Genomic DNA, 23,866 nt, shown 5'->3' with positions numbered 1-23,866 from the left:
TACCTAATAATATTATGAATGACGTTTATGCATAACGTCACTTTATAATTTATATTCTATGACAGTTGGTTACGTCACTAAATTAATAAGATTATGTTATTGATTGTTTATATTGTCACAAATAATGCATTAAAATCAACTTATATGTGACGAAAAAGATATTATCACATTTTCAGTGACATATATCGTTACCTAATAATATTATTAATGATGATTATGCATAACGTCACCATATATAATGGCAAAACTAAAAATTGTCACATTTTTAATGACAATATATATTAAAATGAATTTTTTTATACAAATCTAAATAAAAAAACAATAGCTTACTTATTGCAAAATAATAAGATTTAAACAAATATTTCACTAAAAAGATAATAATTTCATTTCTATCACGAACTGCTTCAGTTGATGGCTAAGAACTTCAACAATTTTGCAGTCATAAGCTGCAGCTACCTTCTGAATTGCATCCATTACATCTTTATTCTGCCATTAAAACCATAACAAAAGACATTAAGTACAACAGATAATATCAATTGAAGTATGGATACATGTTGTAAACAATATAAATTACAAAGGAAACTAGTAACTAGAAATGCATTCATCAGAAAAGGAGGAACATTAAAAACATTTCCCTATAACAATAACTATGACAAAAGCCTCACTTGGATGTTGGTCCATAGCTTTTGAAAATTATTAATCGCCTAGGGAAAATAGAATAGAGGAAAATTTGAAAGTCCAGACTATATATACTTGAGTTGTATTCAAATCAACGAACCAAAACTCAAACATGAGATATAATATCTGCAGAATATAAACACCCAATCTTGAAAACGAAAAATCAAAACAGAGCATATAACATGAAAATATAATGCCAACGTCATACAAAATATACAAGCATGTGACAATCTGTATATAATATAGATAAATTCATTCAATAAAACAGCGCAATCAGAGCCTGAAAAAGAGATGTTCTAATCTCATACAAAAATCAATGTTAAATTCAAGTTGTGGCAACTCTGAAATGCCGATTTATGTATTGAATCATACACCAAATAATAATGACAAGATCACCAAATCTAAATGAATATTGCCAACGACCTCTTGTCCTAGCAGCAAGAGACTCACATGATACCATTACCTATACTTCTGTCCTTCATATCAAACACACAATAGCAGCCTGTGACAATAGCAAAATTAGTGGCATAAGTGGCTGGAATATTAGCCAGACCATGGACTTTTCGATGTTTTGAAACCAACCCAAATCCTCCACCAGCAACCCCTGTTTCAAACAAAGAGAACCGCGCAAACATTCATGATTCCTGGATGTTTCAGTAAATTAAAAATAAATACAGAGTATGAGGGCAAATTACCTGCAAGGATCGTAGGGATCAATATTCGACGCCGCCAGTCCTCGGAGGCTGATGACGAGGATGATAGGGACTCTCCTTGATGGTTGGGGGATGCCATTGTTTCAGTTGGGAAACTTTTTTCTGGGTTCAACAGTGCAGATTGTTGAGTTTATTTCCAGAGATATTTGATGAATAAATTAACCAACAATTTGTGATTCTTTTTTGGGTCTGCAAAAATGATGTTTAAATCGGCCATTTGCAAACTAGAAGTATAGACAAACCGTGGACTAGGAAGTTCGCAAAATGTTAATGGGTCGGATCCCGAAAATGTATTAGTTGAAGGGCCAGGTCAACCATCCACTGAGAAGCCCAAAATGACCGAGTCATAGCAGTTTTATGGACGATGCCTGAAAAAAGAACCCACAAATACTAGAAGGTGTAGAGATCGTGGATTCAAGTTCTTAATAAACCCAAAATCCTCACCAAGCTAAGTTATTGAAGTTGTGAGAGTACTGCGTGAAGATAAGCTAGCTAGGGTTTCCTTTGACAAAAATGATATACGACGTCAATTCTCCTCTCTTCCGCGAAAAAAAAAAGGATTTTCAAGACACATTTGAAAGAGACACTATAGACCAAGACTACCAAAGCCACAATCCTAGGCTCCTAGCTCGAATAAAAAAAACTTCAACATTTAAACCAAACAGAAATTCCAATAAACACTAACAATTCTACAGTTAAGATTAGTACATCAAATCACTAACTTTTATGAGTTCATTCATTTCAAAACTAACACTTTACTGTTTTAATCAAATGGTCAGTCACCGTCCTTCAATGTCAATATTAATCCATTATTTGAATTAATCATCATTAAATACTTCCAAGTATTCAACAAGATGTAGCTTCAAAAACCCAACGATATAAACAACAAATTATCCACACAATTAATTATGGAAAAAAGAAATTAAAAAAGAGCCAAAAGCTATGATTCTTCCTAAATTTTCATGAGAGAAAAAAAGGGGGGAAGTAAGGCACACCGGGAGATGAGGAACGGGAAGATGAATTATCTTGATTATTGTTCTTAGCCATAGCTTTAACGGTGAAAGAACGATGGGCAGATGAAGGAAGGCATATCCTTGAAACCTTGATTTGAGAGACTCCGAATTTCGAAATCTTGCAAGCATTGGATCTTTATCATCTCATACAAAAATCAATTGATTGTTCATAAACTGGACTTAGCATTCACAAAATAAATGCCGATAAAAGAAAACGCAACGAAAAAGGAGGAGAAAACATTACTTACAACTTATTTGATCAGAGAAAAACAAAGATGAAAGAACAAATCGGAAAAATCAATCGGAAAAACAAAGATGAAAGAAGATAAATGTCCAAGTGAAAACAACACGCGTGAAAGGCTAGGGTTTTTATGTTCTTCTAAATTATTTGGTCTAATTATAACACGGGTTCTTATAGTTTCACGTATTTTCATATATGGTCACATATTTTCATTTATTCCAATTTAGTTATTGAATATTTCTTTATTATTTCTGATCATGGCTCACTTTTTTTTAGTACAATTTAGTCATCATTTTATGCTATTATGTTTTATTTTTAATTAACTATTATCTTTTTATTTTATTACATTTTAATCCCTTGGTTCTTTTTAATTACATTTAATTTTTTGGGGTAATTTATATTCCTGTCATAGAATCTTAATTTTATATCAAATCCGTAAGTTCATATTTCTTTTAAATTAATACCTACTAGATTAATTAGATCTAATATCAAAGAAAAAACTCGTTGTTTATTTTTTTCCTTCACGATGAAAGAAGAAATATAAAGTTGGAATAATGGCCTGAAACGGTTAAACTGAGGGTTTTAAAAAAGTATTTATAAAATAAATACAAATAAATTTCTCTAAAAACAAATTTCCCTTTAAAAATCAATTTCCTTTAAAATAAAATATAGGAAAATTTCCCTCCTAAATTAATTATTTATTTTAAAAATATTATTTAATATTATTGAGAGCATAGTACAATTATTTGTTTGATTCATATAAATATTAAAATAATAAAATATAAAATATTACAATAGATTAAATATTAAAGAAAATTAGACTCTTATTAAGCGCATAGTACGATGATTATTATTATTATTAATTAGAGGATCTTTTGATATCTTCTTAAAATAATAATAATAATAATAATAATAATAATAATAATAAGTATAATATTTAGAACATGATGAGATTCATATAGTATTAAAATATAAAGCAAATCAATAATTATAATAATATTAATTATTAATTAATATGATAAAATCGTGTATAAAAATCGTGTATTAAAAATCTTTATAATAACATATTTTGTCACTATAATTAAAATTTATAACTACAAACATTTTTTAATAAAAATTTGAATCTTATTATTTGTTGTGACAATTTTTTTAATAATAATTATAGCTTATATTTACAAAATGTGCCACTATATGATTTTGTTTTTCTACCAAAACTTAGAGATAATCATTTGTGACAATACATTTTGTCACTAAAATTAAAATATATAATTACAAATAAAATTTTTCACGACAAATCTAAATCTCATTATTTTTTGTGATAATTTTTTTAGTCATAGTTACTAAAACTTTTAGTTACGAAATTTGTCACTATATGACTTTAATTTGGCGCCAAAAAATTAGAGGGAAATATTTGTGACAAAAAATCGTAATGAAATTTATTTTGTCACTATTAATTGTGACAAATTATTGTGACGATTTTAGTTTTTGTCATAATTGTGTATCGTTTTTTAATTTAATGTGTCGATTATTTATTTTGTCACAAAAAAACTATTAATAGTGACAAAATTAATTTTGACAAAATTAAATTTATCATAATATTAGAAATTTCTTGTAGTGTATGTATCTAAATATACTAAAACTTTATGGGTATTTATATGATCGAGTATAAATATCTATTTTTTCCTAAACACTTTGATGTAACATCATGAAAATCATAGAAGTATAATAATATAAAAAAAACCGTCTGCTCATTGTTTTAACGATTTATTATTTTATGTTTTACACTAAAAAAAAATTGAATGTGAGATAGTCTAATATAGAATATTGTCAATAAAATAAAAAACACAAAAAAAACTCTATGATTTGCATTGTTTAATAAGGTTGTTAGATTATCTTATTTTTTAACATTAAATGACATAATTTCATGACGTCTTTCAAAATCGTCATATAAAAAAAGAGATAAAAACAAGTGACAAATAATTGATTTCGTCTTGTTAAAACTATTTTTTGTGACAATAATAAAATGTCACTTTTAGTATCTTATAAAATATGATAAATTAAATTGCCACAAATTAAACTTATTAATGACAAATGTGCAACGCCACTAATTCAAATTCAATCGTCATTATAAAAAATCGTCACTAATACATGTTTTTCATTGGAGACGATTTTACTACGTCATTATTTTATCTAAATGTCATTAAAAGGTTTCCCACCAAAGAATTTGGTGGGAAGATTTTGGCGCCAAACATATAGTGACAAAAATCAATGACCATTTTTAAAATTGTCATAAAAGATATACCATTAATCAATAAATATGAAGAAAATAAAAAATGTCACATTATAATATGTTTTGTGACAATATACATAACGTCATATAAAAATTTTGTCATAAATTGACAAATTTGTTGTAGTGATATATATACATTCATATATATATACTTTAAAGACACGTTGCAAACTTCGATGGATGAATGGGTTAGTTGTGTGTTATGAGATCACTCTAATCTTAGAAAGTTCAAGATTCGTTTACTTATCTAAGAGAAGAATTACTCATCATCACTATGTACTAATTCCAGATACGTTCACTAGTGCTTAAGCAACTAATCTCACTATTGTTCCTCTCATTTTAATTCAAAATTTTCTCTACATTTACTAAAGAATTATTTCAAATTAGTGGGGGATATTGATAATGCTCAAGAGAGTTAGAGCGTGGTTTCCCACATTGAGAGGGAAAATCTCTTTGGAATGGTGTTTAAAGAGTCATGTGCACGTCGTCGTTGCCGTCTGTCTGGCCAGCTCGGTTCAGTTCGGTTTAGTTTGTGGTCGTGGAAATATGTGTCTCTAACACATCTGCACGTATTCTATCTTTTTAGAGGAAATTCGTAAGAATTTTTCTTGAGAAAACAAAACTTGAACAATATGTTCAGTCCTTGGTTTTATAGGCTTGTTTCAACAGGTATATTAGTTGTAACATGAATCAATTTTATTTGATAATTGTTGTAATATTCGTAATTATTTTGTTGATTAATTTCGGTAATTAGAGCAAAATTTACGGATTATTAGGTGAGCTTGTTATGTGACAGATAATAGTCTAACTGATGGAGCAATGTATCTGGATGAGATTTGGTATAGATATAGTCTTTTACTTCAACTGTTATAACAACTATTTTATCAGTAATTAAAATTGATTTAAATCTGAGCGGATTTCCAGCCTTACTTTCAGCAACTTACCCGTTTTGCCTTGAGGTCTCAACTTATAAATACCAAGGCTACTCTTCATTTTTAGTTATCCAAAAAACATTTTTCAAAGTGTTTTACTCTCTCAAATATCTCTTTCCTCTTTCTTTCGATGCTAAGAGAAGAAAAATACCACTTTTTGTCACTCCGGTTTTATGGTGTACAAATTCACGGAGAGACCATGCTAACCTCGGGGAACGACCACTTACTGCAACGATTACACACGTCGAGGTGAATTCCTACAATATGGATATTTGATTTATTGTTTACTCTTTTTATTTGTCCAGACAATGCTAACAATTTCTTTTTGCAGTTTCTATTTTTTCCTACATTCAAAGGTCTTTGTTGTAGTTCCCTTCATTTTAAAACTTTTAGAAATGGCGTCCTTAGCCCTATCCATGGCTTCATAATTGTATCTCATATGTGGTTTCTTCTCTCCAATTATTCTAAAAACTTTAACATGAGGTCTTGTCAACTTTTGAGCATAACGTACATTCCTCTAAAAGATGTCTTGTAAAAGGTAAAGATGCCAATTTTTTCCACTCCCTTCCTTTTTCCGCTTGGATATATTTTATTATTGGGAAGTAATCATCTTCCTTAAACTATTCCTTTGTTTATGGAATTGCTCAAGAATAATGAAAGATGTTACAAATCTAGTTATTGTTGGTCTATATAAATTTCTTTGATTTATGAACTTTCTTATCTTAGTTCATAAGAGAGATGTGGCTGTATATATAATCATTCATGAACTTGCACTTCTTTAGTTCATTCTTGACTCTTGGAACTTTTCCAATATCCTCCAACATAAGATCAATACAATGTGTCATATATGGAGTCTAATAAAGATGTGGACTTGTAGCCTTTAGCAATTTTCCTACAAGTTAACAAAATAAAAAATTAAATTCAAAATATTTCAATAATTAAGTAACTTGATAATCCAAAAACAAAGAGGAATGAAACTCACATTTCTTATCAGCTTTTATATAGTTAGATGAAATTGTCTGTCAGCACTTGGACCACATTTTGCTCTCATACTACATCCATTGTATCATCAAGCACTTGAAACAACATGTTGCCATCCTTGAAAATTTTGAAACATTTATGGATTTAATGAACATCTAGCCCTTTGGAGAGTTGACAATGAGTTCACAATATCCTTTTGAACGAATGAATCATGCCATCCATTCGATAAAATTGAACAACCTTTTTGTACTCACTTTTTTTTGTGATCATCCATTGTCTTTTGTGTATCCTCTACTTCTTTCTTAAGGAGAAGAACTCTAAATTCATGCATATTTGGTGGTTTCAAATCGAGATCATATTGCCAAATACTTTCACACATGTTCTTGAAATTAAATAATTTGTCACATTGAATGCAATTTTGACATAACAGAAAAATCTAGAAATCAACCCATAAGTTCTCTTCCTTAGTTGCTTATAAAAAAGTTGCACGTACGTCCTCATATTTATTTGAATCAATTCTAAGAGGAATAACAAACAAATCCATTGGACCCTGGGCCTTGATTTATTTTAGGTAAATGTTTCATATTCTTTTGACTTGAATTGCCTCCATTTAAGTTCAGTATGTCAAATTCTTCTTCCTCCTCATCTAATCATCACCAACATGTGAATATTCGAAGGGAAACATTAAAATTTGAGGTCTCGTCTCGACCTTTTTTTTTATCATAAAAACCTTTATTTCCCCTCTCACATGATGAGGACATTTGATTACATTCTGAAATCCTCCAACCAAGTGTCGTGTCCCTCCTTAGAAATTAAAAATGAAATTGTTCTTATTAGTAGGTTTTGACTTTCCATATTTTCTTTTTAAATCTAAAAGGATTGATAATCTGGTGAAAGCTAACCCCAAATCCATTATTTCAATAAGCTAAAATTAAATAACATAAATAAATTTAAATAATATACATAAAATTCTAATAATATAATAAATTTAGAGCTGTGAATCGTTAAAGGTTGTGAAACAAAACCTTTGCGCTTCGACTTTTATTCAAATAAATTTGCTTGATAATACCTTAATTTAGAACTGTAAATTTGTTAGACAAGCTTCCATCAGACAATTCTATCTTGGTTAGAGCTATATAATTTATTTTTGACAGTTTGTTCAGAGCTGTATGGTAGCTTTCATTAAACATTTCATTAATTTAGAACTGTAAATTTGTTTGACTGCATAAAAGTTATGGCTGAGAATTTCAGTAATATAGAAAATTATAAGTTATCTATTTTTGCAAGAGATTGTGTTTAGACGTTTGTTAGAGGCTTTAAATGATAAATGATCTATTTTTATTAGAGGTTGTGAATTCCAATAATATGAAAAATTACGAAGTAGCCTACTCGAAGACTATTATTTATCACAGGTTGTATAATTTTTTGCACGGGGTAACTTCTGCCTTGAGACTCTGTTGTGTTGCTAGAGTCTTGATGGAGAAGAGAGGTGTACTTCCGCCGCGGTTGGCGGGTGGTGACTGGCGGATGTTGTGCTACATTGATGGTGGCTAGGTTAGGGTTTTTTCTCTCTTGAAAATCGGGGTGACGTGATTAGTTTTTTCTCTCCCCGTAAAACGGTTGAAAAGCCCCAAAAGCGTGCTCCGGAGAAAGCATGTCGTTTTACACCACGTCTGTGCTTCCAGAGACGTTTTCCTCCATGCGCCTAGATCCTTAGGCACGCTTTTAAAAATTGAAGTCATCTGCAGAGAGTAGATGGTATAGGGATCACTGTGACTATCAAGTTTATATAAACTTTATTGACATTTCGATCAATTCCAACTTCGTTAGAAGAAATGGAACAACATAATCTAAAATTGATATGACAAAGATCAAAAGAAGTCGAAGAGTTCTTACCTATGAAGTTTAGAGAACTTTCTTATGAAATGGACTCCATATTCAATTTAGAAGGTCTAAAAGATGGGAATTACAAATCTTAGAACTAATACCTATTGATGATCATGAACGACGACAATGATTAACAACAATTGATAATAGAGAAATTTGACTGGATGAGGTTTAGAGACTTTGAAGATTTTTTTATGAAGATTAAAAATGAATAAAACCAAAGTTCAAGATTCAATTGGTATTTTTATAAATTTAAAATTTAACTATTTTTTAACATGACGCATGATTAAAATAACGAGAATTAACAAATTGATTATCAAATTATAATAAAAATATAATTATAACAAATATATATTTTATAACAACTCTTTTAATATTTTAATATATAAATCATGAATTTATTTACTTTTGTCGGAACCGTCTTTCGGTTGGGCCCCAGAATTGTGCTTCGACTTGGATGAATTGGGTTAGAGTCGCCACCGACCATTTTAAAACAAATTTAGGTGGGTCGGACACCATCTTACCTGATCTACGTTTTACCAGAAACGTGTCGAGTTCGGGAGTCGATTACAGTCAATGAAGGATTAGCACCCTTGAACCGACCTTTCGGTACCAATTAATTCATCGGTTGTCTTTATTTGCGAAAATTAAGAATTTAAATTACCCGATTCAAATTACTTACCCTTAGATCGATTGAAATTACTACTAAAAATGTCAAAAATATGTTAGATAATAAAATAAAAGGAATATCGAATAAAAATTAAATAAAAAAAACACAGGAGGAAAAAAATAACAAAGTGTTAAATTCAAAAAGAGAAAAAACGTTTAGGAAATAATAGTAATTTTATATTAAAAAAAAGTCAAAAATACTACAAGGAAAAGGTTGAAAAGTTTGAAAAACTTGGAATAAAAATTAAAAAAGTTGAAAAAAATTGAAAAAACTTGTGGAAAAAAATATATTAATGATAATTGTAATAAAAACAAAAGAGTAATAATATAAAAACAGTATAATATAATATCAATAAATAAAAACCAAAAAATATAGATAATAAATAAAAAATAATTATATATAATAATAATAATAGGGGTTAATTTGAAAGTAAAATTAAATTTGGGGCCAAAATAAAACATGCATAAAGATAGCAATCATAATTAAAATAATGGAAATAAACTTCACTGACTAAAACGTAAAAGTTACAAATTGAAGAGACCATATAGCCTATTTACCCGCGCGTGAAATTACACAGAAAGTCCCCCTCGAAACGCTGTCGTTTTATATGCTGGATATAACTCCAAAATTTTGGTATTCTTCACTCATTTGCTTCATTTCTCACTATGGGAAAGAAATGGCAGGAGAGAGAAATGGAGAGAATTCTCTCCAAGGCTTCAACCGGAGCCCCACTCAGGCGTAGAGTTCCGTCGTTCGGCCGTCACTTGTCGGCGGTCGCCGCCGTTTGCCGGGGCCGGAGGTGCGTGGGAAACAGACCGTCCGAAGCGCTTTCTCACTCTGTTTACAGATCCGGGGTTATTTTCGCCTGGAGACGAGTCTATCCTCGTAGATCTACGAAAAACTTTTCGTATTTTTTCGTTTTTCTTTGCTTTTGTTCGAATGGCTTCAAGTTTCTCCTTGGTTGATTTGTGTTGGTATTTTGGCTTTTTTGGCGGTACTGTTGTTGTGTGGTTCCGATGTTGGCTTGTTTTCGTTCCACTGTTGGTTTCGATTTTTCATCTGTTGGTGTTTTTGTGACCCTTCGATGGTTGGCTTCCCGTGTTTACTGTTGATGGTGGTGACTGTTTTCTCTGTGTTGATGTCTCTGTGTAGATGTGGTGTTGTTCTGGTCTTGTTGTGACCGGTTCTTGGGTTTTTTCCCGGATCCCCGTTGGTGTCACTGTAGTGGGGTATTTATACCTACACCATCGGTGGCCTGCTCCGATTACAACGGGGTTGTTCTGTATATTTCGCGCTAATGTTGTTCACGTAGCCGGGAATCTCGGGATGGTGCAGTCTCAGTTTTCCCGGCCGGTCGGTGCGCCGTTTGACCGTTTGGCCCCCTGTGCGGCGTTGTTGATATGTTGGGGTTCTCAAACCCTAAACTCCCTTGGTTGGTTCAGGCCCATCCCTTTGGATCAATATGTGGACTGTTATTGGACCTAAAAAAAAAAAAAAAAAAATAAGTGATAAATAAATAAATAATAATAAATAAAATAAATAAATAGATATAAAAAACGTTTTAAAATTAGATAATATATATGTTTAAAAAATAATTTTCAAAACTATATAATATATATTTTTAAAAACTAATTTTTATATGATATATATTTTAAAAACTAATTTTCAAAATTATATAATATATATTTTTTAAAAACTAATTTTCAAAATTATATAATATATATTTTTTAAAAACTAATTTTCAAAATTATATAATATATTTTTTTTTAAATTAATTTTAAAAACTATAATATATATATTTTTAAAAAGTTTTTTTAAAAATTATATAATATATAAATGTTTTCAAAACTATATATTATATATATTTTAAAAACCTTTTTAAAAAGAATTATATAATATATATTTTTGAAAATCGTTTTCCTAAAATACATATTATATTACTATATATATATATATAATAAAAAATAACTCCGGGCGAAAATGATTGTCTACAACTTTGTAATTAAAATAGATTATTAAAAATAATAAATAATTTCTTAAGGACATTAGTATTAAATTATTAAAATAAAATGTAAATATATAATTGAGTAGAACCTATGCATTAATAAGGGCAAAAATATACATTTGCTTTTAAATGCAGAGTTGAAATGAAAAAGCTAGAAATTCTAATTTTCGTGGTTGGTTTGAACTACCATTTCCCCAAAAAATAATTTACTCATTTATTTTGTGGTCAAAATGAGTTTTTTATCTAAAAGTGTTTTTAAATAGCGTTACTAAACGGGAGTTTAATAATTTAAATAATTAAAATGTTATTTTTTTAATTTCAATAATCAAAACTAAATAAAATTTAGAAAAAGTAACCAATATTAGAAGAAATTTTTAAAAATAACTTGTTAATATAATGTTAAAAAAGGGCAAAAATCGATTATAACCGAAAATTGTATTAAGAGTATAACTTTTTAGGTTAAACAAGTTACAATTGAAAATGATATTTACTTAATAACATTTTCAATTGTAACTCAAAATGTTACATTTTTCTGTAATATATTTGGTTATAAATTCTAATCTCTCGTAATATAATCTTTCGGTCGTAACCGAAAATATTATAAATTTATATTTTTTTTTCAGTTCAACATGGTAATATTTATGTCAAATTAATCTTAAATTAACCTTAAATTAGATTGTTTATCATGAAATTAAATAAAAGCCCTTTTAACCAAATTTTCCTTTCCCAGACTCTCGTACTTAAAAGAAAAAATATAAAGGAAAAAAAAAGAAATTGGCCTCCCTTTGTCTTTCAGATATGGAAGAAGAAGATCAACGCAAAGTCGCAGATCTAGTAATTGAGCTAGTTCGTCGCTTAGTCTCTCAAGAAAACCCTCAAAACCCAACCCCAAACTCTCCTCATTTTTCCCAGTCTCTTCGCTACGCTTTCCGCATTCTATCAAGCCGTTGAAACCCTTCCGCTTCCCCTTATTCCGATGCCGATGCCGATGCCGAATCTATCAAGCGCCGTCTCGCCACTCAAAGTAACTCCTCTGATGCCCTTACTTTCGATGATCTCTATACCAAGTTCGCTTCCAAAAATGGTTCGGGCAACGTTAATAACAAATGGGCCGTTCTTTATTTGCTTCAAATAATATCCAAGGATCGAAAAATGCTATCAATGGGATGGGCTCTTCGGTTTTCTTGCCCAATTTAGGTTTAAATGATTATGGAACAGTAAATGATTCAAGTGTTTTGAACGGTAAAGAGAATGCAGATAAGGCTTGGGAAAATGGGGTTTTCCTGGTTTCAGAAGACCACAAAAATTTTACGTGAAATTTCGTTTATGGAGTTTGGGAATTTGGTTAAAGAAGAGAATGAGGTGACTGAAGAGGTTTTGGTTAAAGATGTGTTGTATGCTTGTCAAGGGATTGATGGTAAGTAATTGAAATTTGATAGTAATTTGGATGGTTATGCTTTATCAGATCTAGCTAAGGTACCTAGAGCTACTCGAATTATTGTTAGGAAGCTTTGTGAACTAGGGTGGTTATTTAGGAAAGTTAAAGGGTATATCTCTCAGAGTATGGGTGGTTTTCCTGCTGAAGATGTGGGGACTGTGGGCCTGGCGTTTTGTACTGCTTTGCAGGATGAGTTATCAGAGTATTATAAGTTGTTGGCTGTGCTAGAGGCTCAGTCAATGAATCCAATTCCGTTGGTTTCGGAGAATGCAAGTTCAGGTAATTATTTGTTCTTGATGAGATTGTCAGTTTGGTTTGCTGAGCCAATGGTGAAAATGAGATTAATGGCAGTTTTGGTTGATAAGTGTAAAGCTTTGAGGGGTGGGGCTATGGCTGGTGCTATTCATCTGCATGCACAACATGGTGATCCTCTAGTCCATGACTTTATGAGGCGATTGCTTAGGAGGGTTTGCTTTCCGCTTTTTGAAATGGTGAGGAGTTGGGTTTTGGAAGGGGAATTGGAAGATATTTTTGCCGAGTTTTTTATTGTGGGGCAACCAGTAAAAGCTGAATCCCTTTGGAGAGAAGGTTACCAATTGCATGCTGGAATGTTGCCTATGTTCATTTCACAGTCTATTGCTCAACGTATTCTGAGGACTGGGAAGTCTATTAATTTTCTTAGTGTCTGTTGTGATGACCGTGGTTGGGCTGAGGCAGCAACAGAGGCTGTAGCTGCTGCTGGAGTGACAACTAGAAGAGGGGATCTTGGATATGGAGAAACTGATGCACTTGAATCTCTAGTCATGGAAGCAGCTAAGAGAATTGATAAGCATTTGTTGGATGTTATATACAAGAGGTACTAGTTCAAAGTACATTGTCTCGCAATCAAGCAATATCTGCTGCTTGGGCAGGGTGACTTTGTTCAGTACCTGATGGATATTGTTGGACCAGAGCTATCAGAGCCTGCTAATACTATTAGTTTCTTCAAGTTATGGATTACTGGAAAGTGCTATTCGGTCATCTAATGCTCAGTATGACGGTCCTGATATACTAGATCGGTTGAGAGTTAAGATGATGCCACATGGCATCGGTGACTGTGGATGGGATGTCTTCTCATTGGAATATGATGCAAGGGTTCCGCTAGATACAGTGTTTACTGAATCTGTCATGATTAGGTATTTACGAATTTTTTATTTTCTCTGGAAGCTTAGACCGGTGGAGCATGCACTCATTGGTGTATGTAAAACAATGAAACCCAATTGTATTGCTTCACATGTATACACAAAGCTACAACGTGAAGTAAAAATGCAATTGCTTTCAACACTGAGGCGATGCCAGGTTCTTTGGGATGAGATGAATCATTTTGTTACAAACTTGCAATACTATATCATGTTTGAAGTCTTGGAGGTGTTGTGGTCCAATTTTCCAATGAAATGGAAGTAGCCAAAGATCTTGATGATCTACTTGCAGCCCATGAGAAGTACCTCCACTCAATTGTAGAAAAATCTCTCCCAGGTGAAAGATCCCAAACCCTTTACAAGTCATTGTTTGTCCTTTTTGACCTTATACTGCAATTTAGAAGCCATGCAGACCAGTTATATGAAAGAATTCATGAGATACAAGCGAGGTGTGTACTGATATTATGTTATTTGCATGTATTTAGTTATTTAAGCGTTGGGTTCTGTTTAGGTGTCCCTCACTCTTGATTTTAACATTGAGTAGGACTGTGGAATCCTCTTCAAACTCTCGAGACAAAAACAAACCAAGGCAAACCAAAGATAAGTCCTCAGAGCCAGGGTCCTGGATTAGTGAAGGCAGGAAAGCTCTAACACAACGTGCTATTGAATTCCTTCAAAATATGGGACAAGATCTAGATGCATTAGCTACAGAATATAAATCGTTGCTTGAGGATTTCTTAGCTCTTTAGGTTAGATTTCACAGAATTTTATTCTCAACAGCATGCTACCGTATAAAGGCCATCAAAACATGTGTTTAAGCAATTTCTGCTGATATTTGAGACATAAATGTCATGCTTCAGTTCACTAACGTCATTTTCACAATGCTGCCACTTGAATGAACAATCTCCTGATGACCCGGGGTACATTTAGTCAGACCAATTTGTATGACATCTCTTGATTAGGTGAGGCAAGTTGTATTTCACTTAAATGTTGTTCTTTTTTACTACAGGTATCTGACACTTTGTCTTAAATTTCAGATGTTATGCTTTTGGATGGCTTGTTTGGCACATTGCGGTTGATTTGAAGGTATTCTTATGATTCTGATTGCGGTGTTGAATGTAGTAGCGTACAAGTTTTGGATCTGATAGTCCAATGTTATTGGTGTTCTCTGGGAGCTCTTACAACTGATGTGTCCAAAGGTTGTAGATATGTACCATACTTGTCTATTTGTTAATCAATGAGCAATTCATGCTATATGTTTGATTTTTATCTCTCTTATGTTGACTTAGTTGTTTCTTGTGATATACCTTTAGGCGCTTTGTTTTGGCTTTTATCTGATTTTTGATGAGAAGCCTTGTGTTTTTTTTTTTTTTGTATTGATTGTAAGTTGACTTGCAATGCAGTACGGTGACTCTATGTATGAGAACAAGGAAGATTGACCTTTTTTTCATAATTTTCTAGGCTCTAAGCATGGAAACAAGGATGGTAGTCTCTTTATTTTCATAGTAGCCTACCTGTAAATGAACTTGTAATATATGTGACATTTCTTCTCATTGCCATAACATGAGTGATTGTTTTCATTTCGTTTTTTGCATGGAAAAGAGGTCAGTAAGTAGAATTTTGTAACCAGATTTTGTCATGTAAAGCAGAATGTTACGTCTTGATGGAGATAGACACGTGTTTTATCTTCATTATCTAAATTATGTTTTTAATGAAGTTTTGGATTATTTATCTAATGCCTCCTTAGCCATGGTATTATTATTATCATTGTTGTTGTTCATCATAATCATCACAATGGTTACTGAGTTTCTGGGAAGATTCAAGGAATTTTAAGAAAAGGTAAATTGCATAGTGTTATAAACTTGTTAATATTAAGTGTAGTTTCTGCTAACAATTACAAAGCAAAAAGGTTCAAATGCATTTCCTTTACAGGCATTAGGCTTTTGCTTCATTTACAATGCATTGACTTCATATATATGATATAAATTCACATTTCCCAGAACAATGACAAAAAAGGACAAGCAAAAAAGAGAAAATACAAGTCATTTACTCATCAGAGCCTAGGGAGGCCTAAGAGTGTTTTTAGGAGCACTTATCCAAGGGGTGTCAGCAATGGCGAATCTCCACAACGCGTTAACATGCTCAGGTAAAGCATATTCAATGCCAACACGAGGACCAATTAATATCTTATCAGGTTCCGGCCCATCCAAGAGTTCCAAACCACCTATGCAGCATCCATATGTTATATTGTAGGGCTAGACATCAGTAGAAATTAGAATCATGGCATAAATACAGCGAGTAAACTAATTACCAGGAGTGTATAGGGGATGGTAAGACCATTCTGTGGAGATTCCAAGAGCCTGACCAACCTAATACATGGGAATGTATGGATTAATAGCTCAAAAATCATACAGCACACAAAGAGGTGTCTAATGCATTGAGTCTGGACTTTGTCCCAATAGCTCATCTTACAAAAAAAAAAATTTGCATGTAGGTGATGAACAAATATGTGAAGGTAAAAGAGGATCAAGGCTTTATTTATATTGTGAATAATTCTTAATTGATTATCCGAAACCAGTATTTAAATGCCAATGAACCAGCAAACCCACATTGCATCAGGAAGAACATGGAAATTATCATCCATCCGCACTTAACAAAGAGATAAATAATCAACATAGTGCAAAAATAAGAGGAAAGAATGAAATCTAACCTTTCCAGGTCCAGTGAGAAGAATAGGCTTCTCGGTTTGCTGACCTCGACGCTGCTGAATGGTCTCTAGACCTGCAGCAGAGTTCGTATATTTCAAAGAACATCATCTTTAACAAAGATTATGCTTGCTTTTCTGACCCAATGATAGTACGTAGAGATCTGAGATTTTATATAAGAGCAAGAAAACTGGAAACGAACATTTCCATAAAACTTTTAACAGTTACTAAGTTGCAAGATGTTAAAGCAGGCAACCATGAATAATTGAATAAAGATGACTCGATGTATGATCAACTATGCATTAACACCAATGGCAAATAGGTATAAATATACGATATGATACCATTTTAAGAGATACAATGAAGGTGATTATAGAAGTAGTTGCATGGCTGATACGAGATAAGAATACGAAACTTACCACACACAGGAGCGCAGGCACGAATTAAGACTGCAGCCCCGACTCCTTCCTTGTCAGCGACAACATTGAGCATTGTATGAAGGCCATAGCAAAGATAAACATAAGCATTTCCTCCAGGGCCAAACTGCAAGAATGCCATAGAGGAACTCAATATCTATTGTTACTAGGACCAAAATAAACATATATAATGTTTAAACTCTCGAGTTATTAATGGACCAATAATCAGATTAGCGAGCATATGTAAAAGATTAAATATGAAAAGAGATGACAAAAAAAAGATAGTTAAACTTACAACAGGGGCTGTTCTTGGTGTGATTCCAAATCTACCATGACAAGCTGAATCATTTGGTCTATAAGCCTCTACCTGTTAAAATATAATGATTCAAATTAGAAACTTTGGTCTTCAATTTTCCTTGGTTTCCTCGGCTTAAGTATTCGATCATTCAAGTTGAGTTAAAAATTTTCAAACTTTATAATTCAAACTTTATTTTAAAAAAATCGAGTCTAGTGTATAAAATTCAAGTTGTTTGAGTTTCGAGTTTCTGTTTAAATTTAATTATAAATATTTATAATGTTACGATACTATTTAATTCTAATTTAAATAATTTTCTATAATCACATACCATATACGTATATCATGGTATCTACTCGAACTTGATAACCAATTCACTAATTTATAAAAATTTTGATTTATTCAGTTATATTTTATAATTAAACTCGAATTTAAAGTTTTTCGAGTGAGTTTATAAAATTACTAGTGAGTCAAGTTTCTTAGCATCGAGTCAGAGTAAAAAATTTTTTTTTGAGCAAGTAGAGTTTTAATCACACCTACACAAATGGGTCATTTCAACAAAATTCAATTATAATGGAAAAACTCAACACCCAAATACTCGAAAATTCGAACTCTATTTTCCATTTCTTAGAGAAACAAACAGAAATAGGGAATAAAGTTAACGAAAAATGCATCAAATTTACCTCAGTAATTTGAAGAACAACATCATCTCTTCTTAAAAACTTGCCAAGCAAACGTGGCGCCAAATCAAGAGCGTCAATTTGAAAGAAATCGTGGGGAAGAATCGTCGTATCGCGAAAACAAGGGTCGGAAACTAGAGAAGATTGGATTTTGAGTTTGGGTTGAGGCAGAGTCTGATTATGGCGGGGAGTGGTCCTGGTCCTAACGATCACTGACTTGGAACTCTTATTCGCACACCTCTCCGAGTCGTTACAGGATTGACTCAGTCGAACTGATTTGTTGCGTTTTGGTGCAATTCGTTTGAACCGTTTACTTGAGTTCATCTGTAGCGAAAATGAACGAGCTGAAATAGACAAAAGGAAATTGATTTTGGTCAGACTTTGAAGCATTGGGCATTGGTTGACATTGTTTAGGGTTTTTGGTGGCTAGTCATACTTGAATAGTTTTTTAGCAAAATTTCATTGGATTCGGAAAAAAAAACTAATTAAAAGTTGGCTTAATTTAAAAAAAAAGTTTTTCAAATTCCAACGTTATATATTTTAAGTATTTATGGTATAAAGGCCGTTAAAAAATATTATTATCTGACTCATATTATATTTATATTTTTTTAGAATATTTTTTAAAAGAAACCTTAAAAATATTATTAATTAAAAATTTAAATTTTCCTAAAATTGCAAAAACAACCTTCAAGCCCATCCTTTCAAATCTCATTTTCAACTATTATTGATTATCTTCAATCATCATTTCTGTCGTTGAATGTTCATCATCTGTCACAGTCCATTCACTAACCGGTCATCATCTTTTTAATTACATTAAATTTTAAATATATACTCTCAATCAATTGATAATAAATGTTTATATTATATCAGTGTTCATGATCTCTAAAAAAATATAATGAGTCTATTAACCATTGGGATCAATTAGTTCATGTTAAATCCCTATTTTTTTGAATATAAATTCCTAAAAATATGAACGTATGAAAGAGTGGATAATTTTCTGGGATTTAATCCCAGTTACAGCTACACATGAGAGCATGAATCCCCCTCTTAAAGGCTTCAACGGTGGGGGCGCTGGGATTTAATCCCATGGCATGAGCGGCGGGGGAGAGGGTTGCGGGAGATTGTTGGGGTATTATAATAAATTTCTTAAAAAATGGGTTTCTTATAAAAGGGTCAACTACTCAAAATGACCATATTATAGGATTAGTGTTTATATGACTACCATACTTTCAATTTTATCAATGTGATCACATAATTATTTAAGTAGTTTCAATCAAGTTACTTGTAGTTAACATTTAACGGAAGTGATAACGTTGCAGTTAAAAAACTGGTATAATTACACATTCGATCCTCAATACTTATACATTTAATCAATTTGATTTTAAGTTTAATTTAATTTAATAAATTAACCATTGAATCATGAGATGACATGTGTAAATATATGCTCATGACACGTGTCAGGATTGACAAGTGTCAATATCTTGATGATTAATTTGGGGACCGTGTTTGTCATCGAGAATTCGTATCGATGAAGAAAGGGCTAATAGTTCAAATCAAAGGTTGAAAATATCAAATCGGCGAGCTTAAAATCAGTACACCTAAAACTTTGAAGTATTTTATGAATTTTATAATTGTGATGCATTGCTTATTTTATATGCTTTATATTTGATTAGCAAGCGAATAAGCTACAAATTACTCATAGCCATAATTAATGATAATTAAGCCTAAAACTTGATGAAAATGTTTTAAGACATTAATGCCAAAAATACCCTTAAATAGGAAAATAGTAAAGTATATCTGGAGTTATCTTGTTGGAATTTGAAGGCATATGTTGATTATGAACACCTTTGGTGGCTTTGCATTGCCTGTATATGCATGTATTTTTGTGTGACCTTTATTGCTAGGGCTATAAAGTATAACATTGACTTTGTAACTCTAATATGAGGTCTTAGGATCTAGAAGAGAAAGCACTTATGCAAAATGAATTAATCTTCTAAAAGCACTTTTCATGCCTTCTAAAAATAATAGATACCTTACACCTAAAGCCACTAAACTTTTTAAGAGTTTATCCTTTTGACTTCAAACTTTTCTTTGAATTCATCTTAGTCCTTAATTTCCATAATTTCCTTTCAATTTAGACTATAAACTTCAATATCTATAAATTTAGTCCCTTACAAGTTACTTAAATTTATAGAATAATTTCTGAAATTTTGATCTAGAATACAAAAATAAAATAGCCCAAAATTAGGGTATAACAACGTGACACTTGAATCTTCTAGATTCATGCTAGATCATATTAGAGTGTTACATGATATTATAATTTAGGTTCAATCGTTCTTAAGACTCGTGGGTCAGTATCAGTAGAGTGTTAGTGAATACATAACTCTAAATTGTCAAGAGCACTTTTCTAAGTCTGGCAATAATGACTTATTTTCTTTTAAATTATAAAGACCGTTATGGTAGATGAGTCTAAGCGTAACCAAGAAGGTCGCGTCGAAAGCCATGTCTCATGCTGATGACACCAACGATGAGTTTGTGCCAGATACTAATGATCTGGACATGAAAGAGGACACAAGGGTAGATGAGGCAACATTCTTATGTGATTTGACCTTGACACACTGACTCATCGTCTGAGCTATTTGAATATAACACCCCCAACCCATATCCGACCTAGATACGAGTCCGAGATGTCACATTCACCTTTCAAATCATGTACTTGTTCAAAATAGTTGAAAACCCAAATTTTTTAACAAAAAAAACTAAATAGTTTACATTAATTAAAAACGATTAGTTTAACAAAACATATCAGAGCATATTCAATTTAAATCTCTTAGTACATGCCAACTACATTTAATATAACAAAATACATACGATTCAAAACTCTTTTCTGATCTGATCTTTAGAAATGAGAGGCTAACATGTCTTTCTCCTTTTTGCTCCTTAATCTTCTCGAAACCTACGTGTGAAACATTCACACGCTAAGTCTATGACTTAGTGAGGCATATAAAATATAAAACGTAAACTATAACTCCTAAAAATGCATGCATAATTTCATACTATCATATCATACAAACTTATACATTCTTTCATGTAACAATTACACACATGCATATATATCATTCTCTAAATTCTTAGCATTATCATTCATATCTCTTAGTCATATGCTCTTGTACCTAACATTCTTAATCAAACAATACACATATCATCATATAATTCCTGTAACGCATTTCATATCACAAATTCTATACATCACATATAGTGTATTTATTGTTATTTCTTTATTAGCCCATATACACATGTGAGAACTAAAGATATGTGAGTACATGGAGGTTGTGCACATATGCTGTCACCACAGCTCGTATAAAGTCCCACTTAGTGGCATATGAAATTTGTCCCGAAAGATCTCTTGTATGTCCCGAAGGACCTATGTAACCCTCGACTCTTGGCATGCCAGCTATACCTCTAGCTCTCATGTCACATAACATGGGCATTATCTTTTGTATCTATCACAGATTCACATAACATGGGCATTATCTTTTGTAGCTATACCTCGACTCTTGTACTTATAATCTCATATCTTCTTTTCACGTAGATCATGCCACATTCTCATATAGCCTCATAGCTCATTGTCATATAGATAACATATCACATAACTTATATTACCCCCTCGTGTAATCACATATATTATTTATTTATTTTATATCTTTTAGTCCTATATTCTTGTACTCATAATCACATAGATCATAACATATACCTTTACTTATATCTCATATCATTTATCATATAACCACATATGTCCTATCATATATCATATATGCATATAATAACTTATATCATATCATATATCTTATGTTTTATTCTCTTATATTCACATAAATCATGTAACGTATATACTAACATATGTCCCTTATACATGTATTATTATATTTATCATCACATAGCTCATATAATCTTTTACTATGGCTTCAAAGATCTTTACCATATGACTCATATATTATAGGTTCATTTAAGCACATAATTCTCCTATTATAGTTTATCTTACATATTCGTATAATTATTTATGCTAATGTCTCCTATTTTATATATTGTTCTCATATTATCCTATAGATCAATGCTAGTTAGCTTCTCTCACTTTTCATTTAATATAATAAGTCGATTATACTAGTTTCCTCTAAATTTAACTCATGTAATTTATATCTTGTTATTATATCTTCATCTAAACATATATCCACCTGTTCATAATCACATAGCTTATATTCTTTCTATTGTTATCATATAAGTCATTTACTATTTTACATGGTTCGTAGTCTTATAACTTATTTTACATGCTCATATAACTTTAGATAGTTACATATATCTTTTCCATATAATACATATCATATAAATTCACACCACATAACATGTAAGATGAACAAGGCATATTCACATAATGCAAACATAATCATGCTTCTAATCGGGTAATCATATATTCCAAAATGTTGGAAACAGACTTGTCATAAGTCTAATTTTCATATAATAATACATATATTCTAATTGTATGCACTTACCTAGCCTCAATACTCAATACCGATCTCTTATCTCTTGATCGTTTCTAACTCTTCGATCATTCCGAAACTTGTTTATGCTCGATATATACACAATCATACATTTGATATGCATATCAAAATTCTAAATATTGTAATTCGATCCTTAATAACTCAAGCTAAAAGAATACATAGTACACTTTTCCCAATTTGAGTAGTATCGATACCCCATGTATGGTACTGATACTTCCCTAGTTGTGCTATCGATACCAAGCCTGAGTATCGATACCCTTTTTCGATTCTGTGATCTTTATTTCAAAATTGTACCGATACTTTCTTAATGGTATCGATACCCCCAATATCGATACTACTTCTTTGGTATTAATACTCTTTGAACAATTATATAAATTTGTGTCTTATGGTATCGATACTCATTTAACCAGTATCGATACCAATGCCCCAATTATCACTCATTTTCTCTTTGAAGTATCGGTATTGTATAAACAGTACCGATACCCCTTGCCCATGATTTATTTTTTTAGCTCGAAAATTCACCCATACTTATATACACCTTCCATTTTTAACTCCTTTCATGCTACTAAACTTAACTCTACTTACTTAACATATCTTATATTCATATAACACATCTTCATCTTCAATATTTCCTCCTAATTCTTGAAACTCAAAAATCTTACTAAAATTTCAACATGTTCTTAATTCACTTCTAAAACTTCTAACTTCTTAATTAGACCCTTGACAAGTCAAATTTCACTTCAAAACTTATTTACTAACTCTTTCTCAATAATTCCTTTAAAAACTATTTTTACTTAATTTCTTATAACTCATCCATCTTTGAGTTTTAAGCCACTTTAAGCATTCCTTAAACTTTCTTAACCCTCTAAGAATCAAAACCAACTTTAAAATTAAAGAAACAATCAAGTTGATTCCAACTTACCTTACCACTGAAACCATGGGAGGAAGAAGATAACCAAGTCTCTAGAGTTTTCTTTCTTTTCCTCTTAACTCCATGTGTTTATATCTTTTATAAAAGGAAAATAAAATTCTTTCTTATGAAAGTACCATTATACCCTCTCATCTTTCCAACTTTTCTAATCAATCCAACATCAATATTCTCTAATTAAATCCCTGAACTTTTAACTTATTTCGAAACTGAGCATAAAGTTTTCAAAATTTACATTTTAGTCACTAGCCCTGTTTTGG

The 23,866-nt window shown here is 31.5% G+C and overlaps 1 protein-coding gene and 1 pseudogene across 1 annotated transcript; one reads left to right on the top strand and one right to left on the bottom strand.

Annotated features, from left to right (window-relative positions):
- The first annotated feature begins 12,181 nt into the window (after window positions 1-12,181).
- Window positions 12,182-15,374, top strand: LOC120169443 (annotated as a pseudogene).
- A 581-nt stretch (window positions 15,375-15,955) lies between these two features.
- On the bottom strand, window positions 15,956-18,535 carry LOC120169503 (DNA-3-methyladenine glycosylase). The gene is made up of 6 exons (XM_039177632.1): window positions 18,126-18,535; window positions 17,443-17,514; window positions 17,151-17,274; window positions 16,737-16,807; window positions 16,338-16,395; window positions 15,956-16,250 (listed from the first exon to the last, which is right to left on the bottom strand). The coding sequence occupies exons 1-6, from the start codon at window positions 18,510-18,512 to the stop codon at window positions 16,087-16,089; spliced, it is 876 nt and encodes a 291-aa protein (XP_039033563.1). The 5' UTR covers window positions 18,513-18,535; the 3' UTR covers window positions 15,956-16,086.
- Window positions 18,536-23,866: the final 5,331 nt, after the last annotated feature.

Source organism: Hibiscus syriacus, unplaced genomic scaffold (genome assembly GCF_006381635.1).
Source record: "Hibiscus syriacus cultivar Baekdansim isolate YM2019G1 unplaced genomic scaffold, ASM638163v2 tig00111769_pilon, whole genome shotgun sequence".
NCBI lineage: Eukaryota > Viridiplantae > Streptophyta > Magnoliopsida > Malvales > Malvaceae > Hibiscus > Hibiscus syriacus.
Note: the sequence above shows the minus strand (reverse complement) of the source record. Positions and strands in the feature narration are given on the sequence as shown.

Coding starts and splice junctions, on each gene's coding strand:
- LOC120169503 (XM_039177632.1), bottom strand. CDS start 18,512: ATGCTTCAAAGTCTGACCAAAATCAATTTCCTTTTGTCTATTTCAGCT. Junction 17,515..18,125: donor TTGTTCTTCAAATTACTGAG/GTAAATTTGATG, acceptor ATATTTTAACAG/GTAGAGGCTTATAGACCAAA. Junction 16,396..16,736: donor TTCTCACTGGACCTGGAAAG/GTTAGATTTCAT, acceptor CCCATGTATTAG/GTTGGTCAGGCTCTTGGAAT.